General features: G+C 39.3%; 1 protein-coding gene across 2 annotated transcripts in view; it reads left to right on the top strand.

The window, feature by feature from the left end:
* LOC149462579 (ras GTPase-activating protein 4-like) overlaps positions 1-17,165 on the top strand; it is a 213,779-nt gene that overhangs the window by 55,691 nt on the left and 140,923 nt on the right. For both annotated transcript variants that reach the window (XM_089676574.1, XM_089676573.1), the window contains exon 2: positions 14,677-14,733. In XM_089676574.1, the coding sequence (XP_089532700.1) occupies positions 14,715-14,733 (19 nt within the window). In that variant the 5' untranslated portion in view covers positions 14,677-14,714. The remainder of the gene's footprint in view (positions 1-14,676; positions 14,734-17,165) is intronic.

The following is a 17,165-nucleotide window of genomic DNA, read 5'->3' as shown; positions in this document are numbered from 1 at the left end:
AAATCTCCAATGGAGCACACTAAAACATCAAAATTAACTTTTATTTTAGCGGTAACAGGCTAGAAGCTTTTTATTGCTGTAAGTGTTCTTGCTGGAGATTTACCCTTACTTCCCATTTTGGTGACAACAAAGCCAGAATAAATCTCAGTAGGTCCAGACAGCAATAAAAACGTGACAAAAGCTCTATGCTTTCTCCATTCTATCCAAAACAAAAAGACAAATTTGTGGCTGGATTTATCCTGTAACCTCCCTGGCGGTATTCCTGAGTGTAGCTCGGGGTAAAGTTTCAGTACCACAAGCGGTAACCCTGAGCTACACTCGAGCTTAACATGCTGCGCTGCTCTGGGATCTGTTCTTCTCTTTCCTTGTCCTGCGCTCCCGCGATGTCTCCCCTGCAGTGTCCCCTGTAATGTCCTCCAGTGGATGCCGGCATCTGTCTTCTGGGTTCCGTCCCCTGCGACGTCGGGACGTACGGGGATGGAGCGGCGGGAAATTTGAAAATGACAAAAAGTGACATTCACTAAATTACCTTAGTAAAACATTACTGTATCAAACCATTTCACATACATTTTGTCCCGAGTGCCTTGTCCTGTGCCCTGCTTGCATTTTTACTGTTCTTTCTGCCTGGAAACTGAGAAACGTCCATGGCGTCCAAAAAGCGTCCCTTTAGGTCAAACTCATTTTTAGACCAGCTAGAGAACAGCGATAGTAAATTAGAACCACTTGCAGAATTGAGTGATAATGATTCGTGGGGAAATTCGTCATCAGACACTGAAAACGATTTTGCTTAGTGATGTGCAAACTTGGCGCTATATTTCAAAATTCAGTGTTTTTGGTTTGATTATATTATTGAATTAAATCTATTATTATTATATTATTATTTTTTGTGATTATATTTATTTATTAAATTATAATTTATGATTTCGTGTTTCAAATTTTAACATACCTGGGATGTTTACTAGACTCTTGTTCGGACAGAAATGTACCGCTTTGAGCACAGAAATATGGACATAATCAGACCGCTAGGGAGGTTAAGCTTCCTTTCTATAGTTGTTCATCCAGTTGATTAACCTAGCAAAGTCAGACCATTTAGTGAATTTCTCAGGCTGAAATCAGAAATGACATTCAAGGTGTATATAATTGCTCATTGACTAAGTAAAGCTTTCAGTAAACCTCTGGGAGGGTGGTTGTTTTATTCATTTTGTTCTGTGCTATCTCCCAGTTTCCAATACAATGTGGGCGGATAGGGCTCAAGCATAATTAGAATGGTACTGTCTTGTGTATAGCTAGGAAGAGTTTGTATATGTTTTTAGATGACTAACAAGCATATTTATAAAGTGGCGGTAATTCAACTCTCCAAATCAAGTCTCTTTATAACAGACATTCAACAAACATATGGATTACCAAAACTTTTATGGAAAATCTAGTTCTTGTAGATTTGTAATGCATGGAATGAAACATCCATTAGCTACTGCTTTCAAGTGACAAATCATTGATATTACCACTGATCCTGCTTCTTCCAATCTGATGTAATTCTTACTACACATATTCTCTAGTTATCTATAGGCATGCCTCCAGATTAATGTTGCATCAAAGTCCATTTGAGGATGATGCAGCTTCTGTCATTGTGTCAAAGACCTGAATACAAGATTTGTGGTAATAGGGGGCTTCTCCAATTGTTGTCCAACCACACTGGAATGGTGCTTCTAACCAATAGGAACTGTGGTCTGGCAATGGAAGTCAGTTTTTTTTCCTTTAAAGCACTAGATCAATGCTTTTTTTTGATCCAATGCTTTACATTGTAGAGGAGAGATGTGGGGTCTTATTGACCCCATATCTCTCCATAATGAGGACCTGTCACTAATTATTTCTGTCACAAGGATACATGCATTTCTTGTGATAAGAATAGAAGTGATTAAAAATTTCTCTAAAGGAACAGTGCAACCCCCCCCCAAAAAAAATTAAATAAATAATAAAAAAAAGTTTAAAGTGCCCCCATGCTCGCACGTAGTGGTGAACGCATACGTAGGCCATGCCCACATATGTAAATAGTGTTTAAACCACACACGTGAGGTATTACCACGAACGTCAGAGTAAGAGCAATAATTCTCACACTAGACCTCCTCTGTAACTTTACACTACTAACCTGTAGAAATTTTTAAAGCATCAACCATGGAGATTTTTAAGTACCGCAGTTTCACGCCATTTCATGAGCGTGCGCAATTTTAAATCTTGACATGCTGGGTATCTATCTACTCGCCATAACATTCTCTTTCATATTTTACAAAACAATTGGGGTATATATTGTGTTTTGTTTTGTTTTTTAATCAGTGTATTTTTTCCAAAAAATATATATTCATTTTTAAAAACTGCATTTTGGTTTCAGTTTCGGTTTTCGGGCAAGTGCATTTTGAATTTTCCTTTTCCTTTTCGGCACCAGAATTTTCATTTCGGTGCACCACTAATTTCCAGGGATACTTTACTGCTGAAGCAGTATACCTAACCCAATCAGGTAAAATGCTGTAACAAAGGATGATGCTGCATTACAACACTAGCATTTTAGCTGAGCTCAATGCAGACAGAAAAATTACACATAAACTACATATAAGGGAGCTCCGTTACCTGCCAGAGGATTTGTATTTCTGTCAATCCAGTTCTGAGATTTACACAGCTTTGTCACATTAATACAACCTTGTCTGAAGACCCGATTTTTCTTTGCAGCAGTATAGTAATACTTACAGGTTTCCTTTCCACCCCTCTTCTGTAACTGGTTAATAAAAGGATAAATAACAAACTTTTAAGATCATCTATCTGTCACTATGCTCTCTTCTCCTATAAGCATGCCACTAGCATTGTAGCATGACTGATTCTCTTGTTGTGCTGCTTCTCCCACACCCATTTAAGCTCTACTGTACAGGAACGGCAAAGGACTGATATCAGGTCAAATTCAAGCACTTACACTGCTTGTGGTGAAAAAAATGTAAGAATGTATTTATAAATTCAAAACTGCATTCATGTATTTTTATACCTGCATTGAGTTCAGCTTAACGTATTTACTAAACTAGAATTTAAAGCAATATCTTTTGCACTGTAAAACAACCTATTAACCTAAAAACGTGTTTTGGTATAGAAAGGAGGTTCTTGGAAATCAATGTCATTGAGATCAGCGGAACTGCAAATTTGGGACTCCCTGACTGGCATAATCATATGCTTGGGAATATGACACATTATGAGTTGTCCTCGGCATCTGACACCGTTGACTATCTTGTTTTTCTGTTTTTCTTGACTTTCAGTATTTTAGCAGGCTTTTTATTACTATCTGACCACTCTTTCTGCTTCAGTAATGTTTAATTAGCTTAGCTTATTGGAATACTTTAAAGGGAGGGGGTTAATATTAACCCCCTCTTACTTGGATGACTAATATACTTATCTGCTCAGCAAATCCAGTGCTGTCCTGCTGTCATTCACCAAAAGCTGTTGCATTACTTAGTCCAGTGCCTCATCCTACTTGTGATGACACCAGGAGGCTACCGATGTCTTCTGGGTCCTTGCTCCACCACCTGATGACACTCCACATTGCTCGTATAGTAGGTTATACAACGCCCCAAGGCCTCATGCTGAAGGGGGGGGGCAAATAAATGGAACATGAAAAATAGTTCAAGTGCTTTTACCAAAGTGCAAATTTCGTACAGCTTCTAGCAGTACCTATACCTAGATGACCCACAAATTTGCTTGTTTAATGGACAGAGGGAAGATGGATTAGATCCTTCGTCTTGTCTTTATTGTCGCTGTCGCCGTTTGGGAGATTGTCCCTCTCTGTGTGTCTCTATTTGTCTTGTTTAGCATTAGCATTGAAAGTGAAAGTATATGAAAATTCTAAATTTTGGGTTGTTCCCAGAAAAGAAGGGGAAATCTACCAATGGGGACACTAGTTCTGGTGACCCTGATGACAACCAGGGATTCCCTTAATTTGTAGGGATTTCCTCCCACTTGCTGTTTTGGCTATAGGACAGGAAATGAATGTAAATCTCCCCAATGGGACAGAGATGGCAAAACACCTGACAGGGGTTATAACCCTCCTTTTCTCTATCCAAAATTAGAAAAGTGGTTTTGCTTATAGTCTACTTTAACAAACATTTAAAATAGTTGTGAATGCACTGTTTTAACTGCAGACAGTCTTGTTTTTTACACACATATTGCACTTTAAATAAAATCAGTGGGAAAACATGGAGGGGGTGGGAGGACTTGAGTGCCGCTTTAAAGTGGCTGTAAAGGTATTCTAAGCATGAAGGTAAAAAACGTTTGCATGCTGTTCCCCCCTAATGCTTACCTGAGCCCAATCTCGATCCAGCACTGTGCACGAGAGCAGGGGCTCTCTTGGCTCTCTCGCTCCTGATTGGCTCAGACACTCACAGCTAGTGAGGAGGGAGAAGGGGGCAGGGCTGAGCCAGGCTCTGTGTGTCTTATAGACAAACAGAGCTGGCTCGCGATCTAACACGATCTATGGGGAAGCTGATTGGTTTAACAGCTGCCCCATATTTTGTCTGCTCCAGGTTTGATAAATTGTGTGTGTGTGTGTGTGTATATATATATATATATATATATATATATATATAAACCTTTTTTCAGTTTTGGATAGAATCATGAAGGGATAGAAACTGTGAAGTTATGGTTGTTGTCTATGTCCCCATTGAGTCATCCCCACTACAAAAAGTGAAGGGAAATTTTCCTAGGGGTTCACCTGTTCTAGCGACAGCTTTCTAGAATGGGTGCTTCCTTAAAGGACAGCACAGTGGCTAAATGGTAAGCACTTCTGCCTGGCAGTACTGGGGTTGTTAGTTCAAATCCCAACCACGGCACCACCTGCTTGGAATTTGCATGTTCTCCCTGTGCCTACGTGGGTTTCCTCCGGGTACTCCGGTTTCCTGCCACACTCTAAAGACATGCTGGTAGGTTAATTGGATCCTGTCTAAATTGTCCCTAGTATGTGTATGTATGAATGTAAGTTAGGGACCTTAGACTGTACACCCCTTGAGGGTTAGGGACTGATGTGAATGCACTATAAAAATGTAAAGCGCTGCATAAGTTTACAGCACTATATACAGTAAGTACCTGTAATAAGTAAAGTGGTAGTAATCTCATTAAAAAAAAAGTTTCCTGCAGTAAGGTAATCTCATAATGTGCTAGTATGCATTCCATACTAGCACATTATGAAAGACTTACCTTAGAACAAAGCCTTCCAGCAGTACACTGTCACCACTGCTGAAGGCTTCCATCTTCACCCAGTATTCCTTCTGGGGCTGCGGCTACTTGAATGGCTGAGCCGCTGATGACATCACTCCTGCGCATGCGTGCCGGAGTATTGGCCATGGCACACAGCTCTGAAGGAACGGCACAGGTATGCACCGATATCACTGGCTGCTGCTCCATTGAATATCTCCTAAACGGTGCATGTTTAGGAGATATGTATTTAATGGTTCATGGGGAAATTCGTCATCAGACACTGAAAACGATTTTGCGATTTTGCTCAGCGATGTGCGAACTTGGAGCTATATTTCAAATTTCAGTGTTTTTGGTTTGATTATATTATTGAATTACATTTATTATTATATTATTATTTTTTATGATTATTTATTAAATTATAATTTATGATTTCGTGTTTCAAATTGTATCATACCCGGGATGTTTACTAGACTCTTGTTCGGACAGATTTCAGTGAGTTATTCCTAAAAATTACAGGCCTACAATAAAAAAAATACATCTTTCCATGCAAAAAAATGTACCGCTTTGAGCACAGAAATATGGACATAATCAGACCGCTAGGGAGGTTAACGCCATTACTCCTGTCCGGTAAGCAGGAACTGACATAAGGAAGCAGTAAAGCTAATCAGGAAGTATTCCTATTAAAGATGTGTGTTTTCCACATCCTTTGGCAGGTATAACAATAAACATGTATGTATTTTACTTTTGTGGGAAAAAAATATCACAATTAAAAAAAAACATGTAGCATATACAATCGCGACAAAAGCCATATTGTAATTATGTTATTAAAAATTACATTTCCTTTTCAATTTACACCGCTTGAATTTTCTGTAAAATTCAATGCAATGTGGCTACCTGGAGGTGTTCCATACACATATTTTAGGCATCCTCTGGAACAAAAATTACAGGTTTGGTGAGATGTTACTCCCATTCAATGAAGCTTCACCACTATTCTCTGGGGAAAATTAATACAACTGCAATTGCAAAGTTCACAGTTTATTTGCCTTTAGTAAATCAACCCCATGAGCTAACAAAGATCAGAAAAAGGTAGGATTCTGCAACAAAGTTTGATAAAATCCATGCAACGTACAGGGGATTGTTTTTTTTTCTCAACAAAAGTGGAATTGCTCTTTGTCTTAAAGTGGAGTTCTACTCATCTGTCAAAAAATAAAAGTCAGCAGCTACAAAAACTGTGGCTGCTGACTTTTAAAAAACAGCCACTTACCTGTCCCTCGGTCCCATGGTATGTCCCCTGCAGCCCGTTTCACCGGCCATCCTGGATTCCAGGAGGCCGGCATCTTCAGTGTGGGCACCCGGCTGTGACAGCTTGCGGCTGCACAGCCGGGTACCCACTGCGCATGCACGAGTAGTGCTGCGCTTCATGAATGGCCCTGTAATCTTCTGGGACCTGTCACATGTCCAAAAAGACTACAGGGAGGGAGGACACCTTCCGTTTCTGATCACCTAGGCCAGGGGTAGGCAACCTGCGGCTCTCCAGCTGTTGCAGGACTACAAGTTCCATCATGCCTCTGCAAGTCATAGCTGTAACTGTCAGTTTTGTAATGTTGCAATGCCTCATGGGAAATGTAGTTCCACAACAGCTAGCGAGACGCAGGTTGCCCACCCCTAGCCTAGGCGATCGGACAGGAAATGGGAGCCGGTACCTCTCAAATTCGGGTACCCCCCCGCCTCCCAAAGGTGCCAATCGTTAATGGGGAGCGAGGGAGCAGTCATTAAAGCGGAACTTCCCCTTTTGGGTGGAGCTCCGCTTTAAGCTAACTATTCTCCTTTATGTTGCAAAACACAGCTTAATAACATGTATACGTACTATTACTAATCACACACTTGCAGTTGTAATTTGCCTGCCCATTGATGTTACTTTTGCTGATGTTGCATGTCCTCTTCAACACATTTTACATTGAGAACATCACTGTTATAAATAGACATTATTCGAGCAGTTACAGCATTTCTGTCTCTCACTTGATGTTTTATTACTTCAGGTTTCTGTCTAGTCATGTTCTAGAGACCAAAATCCTTGAGAAGTATAAGGTGCATAGGTATATAAGGTACCAAGATTGGCCCATGCTCATTGACCCATAAGCTGTATTTTATTTTATTTTTATTTATTTCAGGTACTTATATAGCGCCGTCAATATAATATATATTACATTCACATCAGTCCCTAACCCTCAAGGGGCGTACAATCTAAGGTCCCTAACTCACATTCATATATACACATACTAGGGCCAATTTAGACAGTAGCCAGTTTACCTACCAGCATGTATTTGGAGTGTCTTTGGATGAATGTTAATCAAAAAAGCAAAATATAAGAAAAACATGAATTGCCAATTAAATGATAAAATAAAACGACAACCTTTCCTGCAATATTTACCTTACAGTCAGATTTAAGACCAGTAACATTCCACCCACATTCTCATTCCAGCTTGTACTGGACCCTGTGACTAGATAGTGAATGAAGAAGGAGCTTTCTTCAATCTAAATTAAAAAGTTTTGCCTAGAGTTTGGCTTTAAAATGATTACTGTTCTGACAGCTAAAGCAGGTACCACAGTTGGCAGCACAATAGGGCTGCTCATACCTTTATACTTTACTTACATTAAGACTCCATGTACACTGCAGCTGATAAACTCACATTTAGGAGCTTTTCTGCGTTTTTTTCAGCAGTCCCTGAACTCTCCCAAATGTTTTCCTATGTGTCCATGTACACATCATCGTTTACAGTCATATACAGGCAGTTGAGTTTACAGTCGTTTTTTTAACGCACCAAACTTGCGTTCAGTAGATTTTATCAGCGTTTCAAATGCCAAACACGGCTAACCGCGTTTATAAGCGTTTGTGTTTGGAAATTTTATCATGAAAAATGCATGCAAAGTGTTTTCCCGGTACTCAAATGGACCTGGTACACCATACTTTGAGGTTTCGCATGAAAGAAAATATGTTAGACACTGCTGCAATAATTTCTGCACAGAAATGAGCTGGAACACATCCAAACACCACAAAAAAAAAAAGACAGCTAATCTCAACAAATACTACTCTCTCTGCTTCTGCTCTCTCTATTTCTCTCAAAATGTCTGAAATAGTTAATTTTTTACTGTTTTTCAGTGCATTCTGAGCATTATGGAAGGTCTCCTGAGGTTATCGTTAAAAAACGCTTCTAACCGCAAACGCTCATAAACGCAGTATCTAAACATGGCTAAACAGACGTGTTTTAACGTACGTTTTCCAGCAGTCAGTTTCCATTGTTCAAAAGTGTCCCCTGTACATGGAGCCTTACACTTTACTTTTTAATGTTCTAAAATCTTCTACTACAGGCCTGGTGGGCTTTAAGGCCACTTTCCCCTGAGCGCTAACTGGTCCATTCAGCAGGGGATCCATGAACAGATGCCCTGCTGAATCAGAACAGAAGGGGATAGGTATCATTTTATCAGTTGTAATTTACTTTCAATAAGTTTTTATTGAATTGTTGACATAATACAACAAATAACCATCATCAATTCCAAAAATGATTAATATGGGATAACAGAGGATAAGGAGCCCATAATGAATGCATAGGAGTGCATACAATCCATAAGTGTCTAGCTATAACAGCTAAATTCAGATAAAATCAAAGAAGAACAATGTTCATCATCCCTATGTATCACTTTACAATCTCTCTGGAAGGGAGCCCCTAGCACCAGACACCTCAGGTGCCTGCTGCAAATACAGCTTTGAGACTGGTAACACTACCAAAGAGAAGGAATAAGAAGAAAGAGATAAGAGAAGATTCAGTTGTAATTTATGTGTCCATTCAGTGTTTAGCTGCATTTAAAAAAAACTTAGCTTTTACTATATTAGATCTATGAGCTGGCAGATGGAAATGGACTTGTGTCTGTTTTCAACCAACTACCTCCAATCTTTTTAGGTGACCTTTTCCTTTTTTTTCTGGGCCTGGATGCACTCAGAGTTATACAGGTGTATATCGGTGCAAGTCTGTTTATATCTGCCTGTTTTTAGACTTACATTCCACTTCCTAAAAGGTCTACCTGAGAAACTGATTGGACCGCCTGATAGAAAAGGGGCCTATTTCTGGCTGCAGGTATTGACCTTGTTCTACATCAGAGCTCAGGTACAGCTGCATTTTAGTGTCTTGCATTGTGGGATGGTGGGGAAATAGTATTTATTTCGATTTGTCATAGTGAATGTACCCAGGGGAAAGAATATCTACACATAGCCAGGAAACAGATGTGTCCCAGTTTTTTTTATGCATCAGAGGAAATTCTTTACTGAAGGAATTTCATATTGAAAATGGAAATCACTGAGTTTTCTTAGTTAGACTGTGTTAAACACATTCACTTTTCTGTCTGAATAAACAGCTATTGTTATTTAGCCACATTTCATCTTTGTTCATAAATAGGAGTTTTGAAGACCTATACGGATCTTAAAGTGGTAATAAACCCACAATAGTAAAACAGTATATGCATTAAAGCTTGCTTGTTATGCTCACTGTGAAACTTAGGGGGTTAATCTTCATCATGTTAAAAGGATGTTTGATCCTGTCTTCTCTGATCCTCCCCTTCTTCTACTGTCCCCAGTCCATTTGCTGATAGAACAGAGCCTTGGGGGCAAGCTGCACATGCTCAGTTGCTGTGTATTGCTAGAGAGTTTTTTGTAGAGTGCATGTGATCAGCACAGGGCCAATCAGCGCTGTCCAGATAGAGGGTTAGGGGTTATGCAGCCTCATAGGACAATCATGGGACAATGAAAACTCCTCCTACAAGCTCTAACCAATGCTCTTGTTAGACACTGATAGAGGTCACAAAACTGCTCTAACTGCTGATGAGAAAAGGTAAATAGCAGTTTACATTTACTAAAATAATTATGTTTGCATGTTGTTTACTGTGGGAGACCAGATATGGTGAATGCAGGGTCCTGGGTTTAGTAACACTTTAAGGCTCTGTGCACACTAGCATTTTTTAAGCTCCTAGTAGCTGTTATTAGCCTTTTTTCTGCTCCTAGAAGCTAAATAGTGTTATATTATGTGTCCATGCACACTACTTTAGGCTATTACTGTAGCATTTTGAACTTCACGTTCTAGGAGCAGAAAAAAAAGCTGAATGCTCCTAAACGATACTAAAATGCTTACTTCATGCACTGTAAAAACGCTAACACTCCTAAATGCTTCTAAACACTTCTAAAACACTACTATAAGCTGGCAAAAAAGAGCTATAATCAGTGTTTTACATCCAGTGTTTTTTTTTTAGCATTGTTTTGAGCTTATAAAAAATGCTAGTGTGCATGGAGCTTAAAAAGAAAACTACAGCAAAAACAAAATAATATATATAAAGACAAAAAAGACCTCATGTTTGCTCCAATTTTATTTTAAAGATTTTCATTTATTGGTTTTATACTTGATATGAAATTCTAAAAAGTAAACCTGCATCAGAAACCAGGACAATTCAAAAAACATTTTACAAAATTACAAAAGCAACCACAAAGAACACAACATGTATAATACTGTATATTGTATATATAATACAATTATGCTGCGACAGGTGGGCGGTTACATCACAGATGAAACAAAAAACTGATCGCTCCACCCACAGAATCAAGTCATAATTCAGAGCAGCCTGTAAATGAAGATACTACAAGTCCAATCTTTCACCACAGCAGACAGACTTACAGTTTCAATGGACTGTGAGGGTGCTAATGAGTGCGCTTGCATTCTGTACTTGCTTCTTGAAGCTCTCAAAACTGACAGCCCGTACAGAGGTATGGGCACAGAGCTGTAGAAAGACTGTCCAGGATTGTGTGTGCAATGCTCTGCAGACTCCTGAGAAAAAAATACTCCATATTTTTTACCTGCAAAATATGTGCATTTATTGTTTTTTTTTTTAAGGTGAAATTAGCCTTTAAGGCTTTCCAAGCTTGCAGGATAAGCAAAGCTGATTTCTTCCAATTGCAAAACAGTGGTTTCTATTTGTAATTTGTAATGTTTATCAAATGGGCCAAGTTCTCCATGACCCCTAAGGTGTAAATTTAAGATCCAAGGTGATTGGAATTGTGGTAAGCCTAGACAGAAAGCAAACCACCTCACACCAAAAGACTTGAATATGAGAACAGTCCAAAATAATATGTATGAAATCTGCCTGATTATGGGACATCTCAAACACCTAGTGGGCTGGAGTGTAGATTCTGGCAAGTTTGGCTGCTGTTAGATAAATTGAAACTGATCCATAGCAGCAACCAGCATAGTAAAGAGTTGGCTCCACATCCCATTCCAGACCTCAGCATCAAGACCTGGAGAGTTCCCAACCCAGGCCTTCCTACATAGCTGCAGCAGACTATCCACAACTGGATATAACATTTCGCAAATCCTTAATAATTGTTTATCGATATCAGCTTTCTATCGGTGGAGTTCAGTCATAGTTGGCTAAAGGGTTAACCAGACAGTTCAAATTGAAAATGATAGGCATGTCTAAACTGTACGTATCTGAAGTAATGAATTGGTAGTTGTAGAGGAATTTTAAGGTCTGCAAATGCTACCAAAGATCCATTATTAGTGATGCTGTAACCCCTTAGGATGACCACTGGGTCAGTTATGTCTAGAAAGGGCACAATTATTGGATTCTTCTATAAAGGTGTTAGATTGAATAAGAAGTAGGTGCAGAGAATCCCGCACTGTGAATGACCCATCACACACCAATACTGGTTTTCATAGAAATTGTTCACAGGTGTAGAGACTCAGGACCACAAAAGAAATAGATGACAGAGGGCCTCGTGGGATTCTACAACCACATTCTCCAAAGAGATTGCTGGACCATCTGATTTCATAGTCAGCCATCTATGCTCACAAATTATTTGCTCAGACAAAAAGTATTTGTAGAACAAATACCAATGAAAACTCTGTGCCACAGGCACAACCAAAAGAAACCAAAAATAAGGAAACATAGATTAATGTGATTATGGCTGCTGCAGTCTTCAAAATGTGTCTAACTTCCACATTAGTGAGTCATAAAAAAGTGTATATAGACCGCTCTGCCAAAAAATGTGAATCAAAATTATTAAACAATTTGCCGCGTAAAAATGTAAAAAATAAATGAACAACCAGAAAATACAAATAATGTCCGATGTATCAGTAAGTCCTATTCAAATGATAATTGTTTGAAAATTAAAAGATAGGTAAACAGGTGCTGGTGCCATTAGTAACAGAAAAAAGGTGACTACTTCCATGTGCTCCAGGTGGCCCCACATGGATCTGCACTCACCCCAATGGATGGACCTTCTATTACTAGATAGATCTCACTGCGCTTTTTTTGGTTGGACCAACTGTGTGTCTTGTAACCAACTTCATCATTGATAAGTACCAGGAATGCGATTCTTTCCCATGCAGTACACCGCCACTCAATAAACAGTATCAGAGAAAAGGTTCATTGCGCAAAGCAGCCAACTTTATTCAATCAAATAAAACCTAGCAATAACATCACACTCACATGTATATGTGCCTATGGCACCAGGTTCTTAAAGCGCTTGTGGTTAAGATGGCTGCCGCCACCCTGAGACCAGAAGCTGGCTTGCGCTCCAGGGATGGGATGTGATGTATCGGTTGGGGAACACTGCTTCAACCAATTTCGTCTGTACTTGGATGTCTTCAGGAATTCGTGGGATTCTACAACCAAAGCCTCCAAAGAGGTTGCTGGGCCCTCTGATTATATAGTTAGCCATCTATGCTCACGAATCATTTGCTCAGCCAAAGGTAATTTGTAGAGGTTTAGGACTGTCAATCCCTCCCAGCCAAGGTTGCTGTAACACTGTCCAGGGTGTCCTATGTGGAATAACATCATATGAGATTTATTTTGCTACAGGATAAGGTGAGATTTTTCTAGCCATTCTGTTTGTTCTTTAGGATTATAAGAAAGGGGAGCCACCCAAAGGAATGAAATTCAGGATTGGTTTAGGTATTTTAAGGCCCAAACATTTTATCATTAAAAACCTATTGCAGATGGACAGAGGTCAGCGGGTAAGTCTTGTCTAGTGGATCTAAAGTTTGGGTATTGAATTTCCCCCAGTTCACTTTCAATGCAGAATAAGTGGAGAAGCTGTTTATGTTTGCTCTATTATGGATGTGCTATTTGGGAAAAAAAAATCTGTTTCAGTAATTTTCATTCAAGTTTTATAAAGTGAAACAATTTAACAGATAGGAAACATAAAACTATAGTAAAGAAAAAGTGTAATGCAAATGTAAGTAAATGATAAATTAGGAAGATAGAGAGTAGAAGCTAGAGGGTTTACCACTTTATTAGAATTTCAAGTAACTGGGTTGTATGGAAATAGCAGTGAAGGTATCTAACCTTCATAATTGGAGGTGGTGAGGAGGAGAGTAGGTGGGAAGGAGTAAGTGAAGAAGGAATGACCATCGCCAAGATTAGGTCTGCTCACCAGGCAGCTCCTACACATGTAAACAATAGAGTCCGGCCTGGTTGTCTAAGGTAGGTTTTGGTAGCATACACATTGCTGCTGTAAAGTAGTGAGAATATAAAAAATGCTGTTATAGGCTGAAGAAGGTTGCAGACTGAGCATATCAGAACTTTGTTTTATAATAGGCTGCTGAAAAGCTATACGGGCCTGGTTGCTTATCTTGTTTCAGTATATGTAAACCCTCACTTTGTAAAACAACCCATTCAATTTAAAATAGAAATGGAAGGCAAAACATTTGTGCACAGATATAAAAAACATTATAAAAACCATATTTTCCCTGTCTTATAAGTAAGTAATCACATACCTTTTAGACCTCCTTTGCAGCTGAGAACAGTGAGGTGGGGGACAAGAAATGGAAGTACACTGAACTTCCCAGTGAATGGCTGTAGAGGATGGGGGGTGTCATTGGAGGAGAGCAGGCTGAATTCCCAGCACAGCTAGAAAGCTGACCACGCTTTGCTCTCCTGCTTAGTATAGTCAGCATAGGAAAGCAGAGGGACTGGCAGGATCACCTGGGATTGCACACAAAGGAAGCAATACAAAGAGAACAGGATACTTCTGCATACAAGTACATGGTACAGCAGGAACATATCAGGAATATGAAATGTTGGATTTGCATACCAGGCAAGTATAGGTGCCTTTATGAATGTTTACACACCCTGTTCTGAAACCTTCAAAACCAAGACCTTCTAAATTAGAAAAAAGATTACTGAAGAGTGAATTTCACATTGAAGAATGGGGAATCCAGATTTTGTTCTACCTTTGGCAAGAGAGATTCAACTTGTCAAATGCCAGGATGAATCGAGCTAGCTGACCGGCTTTAAAAATGTAGCAAATTACAGTTGTACAGCAATGAATGATCTGTGAATAGTTGATTTGCCAATTTAAAAAAATATGCTCCTATGGTCCTTTTGATTATATATATATTTTTTTTTTTTCAGAACTGGCAGCAGTGATCCATATTGCATTGTGAAGATTGATGATGAGACCATCATTAGGTACAGTCCTCTTGAATAAAAGTTGAACTCCAGGCAATTAAATATTCAGTTGAAATATATATGTGCAAACTGTTTTACCTGCCAAAAGATTTGTAATTCTGTCCTACAGTCAGGACCTTTCTACAAACTACACTGCGGTGCAACCTGTAACTTGAAGGTTAAATATAATGCGGTCTGGGAACTTTCTCCGTAGGAGCACATTACTGAGATCTTCACATTGCTCTCTCCTACTTTCAAGAAGATGCCAGAATTAGATGGACAGCTCTATGAAATGCAATAGAGCTTATCTGGTTTAAAAAGCTGTCCCCGTCCCCCAGTTGGATTGCTACTGTACATGCAATTATAAGTCCATAAGATATCAAGAAGGATTTAGATACCTTTTCTCTGCTGTATATAAAAAATTTGTCTTTTTAAATTAAACCATAACTGGGTCCAATATCAACATTTTATATTTGCCTGAAGTTCAGCTTTATTTTTCTACATTTACAGCTAAGCTCGTATGAATTCATCTAATGAACCTTTATCTGACATTTACCAAACCTGAAAGACAGTGTCAATGGCTGCCATCCAAGTCAAACATTTGGCTTTACCTATCAACGTGCGTAGTTCATAAAACAACTACAATCGTTGTCCTCTTTGTGGCCACTGGAGATTAATGAAACCGAAATAAAGTTTATATGACTGCCATTTGGAAAATAACAAGAAAGTTATAAATAGATATTGCAGCCCTGAAGTTCATAGACAAGAAGTCTAAAAATGTAATTTTCTCTGTACTGGATGTGCTTTATAATTTTGGAATCACAAGGGTTTTTCCAACATGAATAAATCATAAATCATATGGTTACCAGTGGGTTTTCATGTTATGTAAAGTATTGAAACACGTGCATATTTGTGGCTGGGTGTTAAGGGATTTTTAATTAGGGACAACTTTAGTGCAAAGTGCTGTGGTAATCAGTTACATACACCAAATTTCAGCTGCATTGCTGCATGCAGAACAATGAGATGATAATTTTTCTTAGGTTTACTATTATGTGTTATTATTATGTGTGGCTACAAGTGGATATTGCTTCTGGCCCTAATAAAGAACAACGTTAAAGTATACAAAACTATAACTGACACTGACTTTTTAGTTTACTAAAGCACTGTCCCACATAGCAATTGAAATTTTTTTTAAATAAATTACTTTTTATATAATTTGTTGCTTACCAGCCCTACTGATTTTCTGCGCCTCTTTTTGTGTGCATGCACGTACCCCGGCAATAGCAGCATGGCATTTCTCAGGAATAATTTCAGAGTAACATACCTGTGCAATGGGTGTCGGTACAGCCACTTGTAGTCTCCGTTTGTGACTGGGTTACAATGCAAGAGAACAACTGGGAGATAGAGACAGAGTGTCCCCCTATAACAAGAACTGCCTGAGCAGGAATTTTACTTTAACCAGTTGTGGACAATAGGCATGCTACATGTTATGGGATTTGTTGTGTAGATTCAGCAGCTAGCACAGCCATTGAATAAAAAAAATGGTCTGCATTACACAATGTTTATAAACACTGTTCAGATGCAAGATAGAAAGATACAAAGTAGAATTTGCATTCCTGTTGTTGTTAAAACCCAAATTGGGGCATGATAAACAAAAATACCTTTGCAATGTGTCCCCTATTGCAAGGGTTAGAGGCTTATGTTTTCCTAGGAGTAGAGAAATAAGCTGTAACACTTACAACTTACTGTAATACTTACCCTATTCCTCTCTCTCTCTCTCTCTCTCTCTCTCTCTCTCTCTCTCTCTCTCTCTCTCTCTCTCTCTCTCTCTCTCTGTGACCAGTCCCTTGCAGCCTCCTCCGTAGGGCACTCCCAAATGTGATAGCACACTTACCTCCTTCACATACAGTGCAGGACTAATAGCCTTGCCTGTAGTTAAAAGAGAAGTATGGACTTTTAAAAGAACAAACATTCATACTCACCTAGGTGGATGCAGCATCAATCCAATGAAGTGAGAACTGAGCGATTGAACACCGCTGATCAGTCAGTTCTCCCCCTCCGCTCTGAGCAGAGAGCCGTGATTTTCAGTCACTAGCTGTCTGCTCTGCCCCTCCAGCGATCACTGGAGAGCTGGGCTGTAGAAGGAGTGGGAACGGCTAGCTCAGGCTCTCAGCGTACTGCTGAGAGGCTGATCCATCTACTGATGCAGGCATTTGGATGGATCCTGACCATATGGTCCAGATCTTTTCAGAGCCTGGACCAGTTTTAGCTTACTGTCGGCTGAAAATGGGTCACAGGAGTGCAGAAATAAGTGCACTCCTGTGACCTTAGGGAGAAGTATAGCTAAAATAGCTTTGGCCTTTCTGCTCCTTTAACCGCTTTCTCGCTGCCCTATAGCAGAAAATACTGCTACAGTGCGGCAGGGGTGTGCAAAATCAGGTATATATATGTGA

Source organism: Staurois parvus, unplaced genomic scaffold (genome assembly GCF_062004578.1).
Source record: "Staurois parvus isolate SC_StPar_1 unplaced genomic scaffold, SC_StPar_1.0 ptg000172l, whole genome shotgun sequence".
Taxonomy (NCBI): Eukaryota; Metazoa; Chordata; class Amphibia; order Anura; family Ranidae; genus Staurois; species Staurois parvus.
This window is presented reverse-complemented; position numbering and strand designations above follow the sequence as displayed.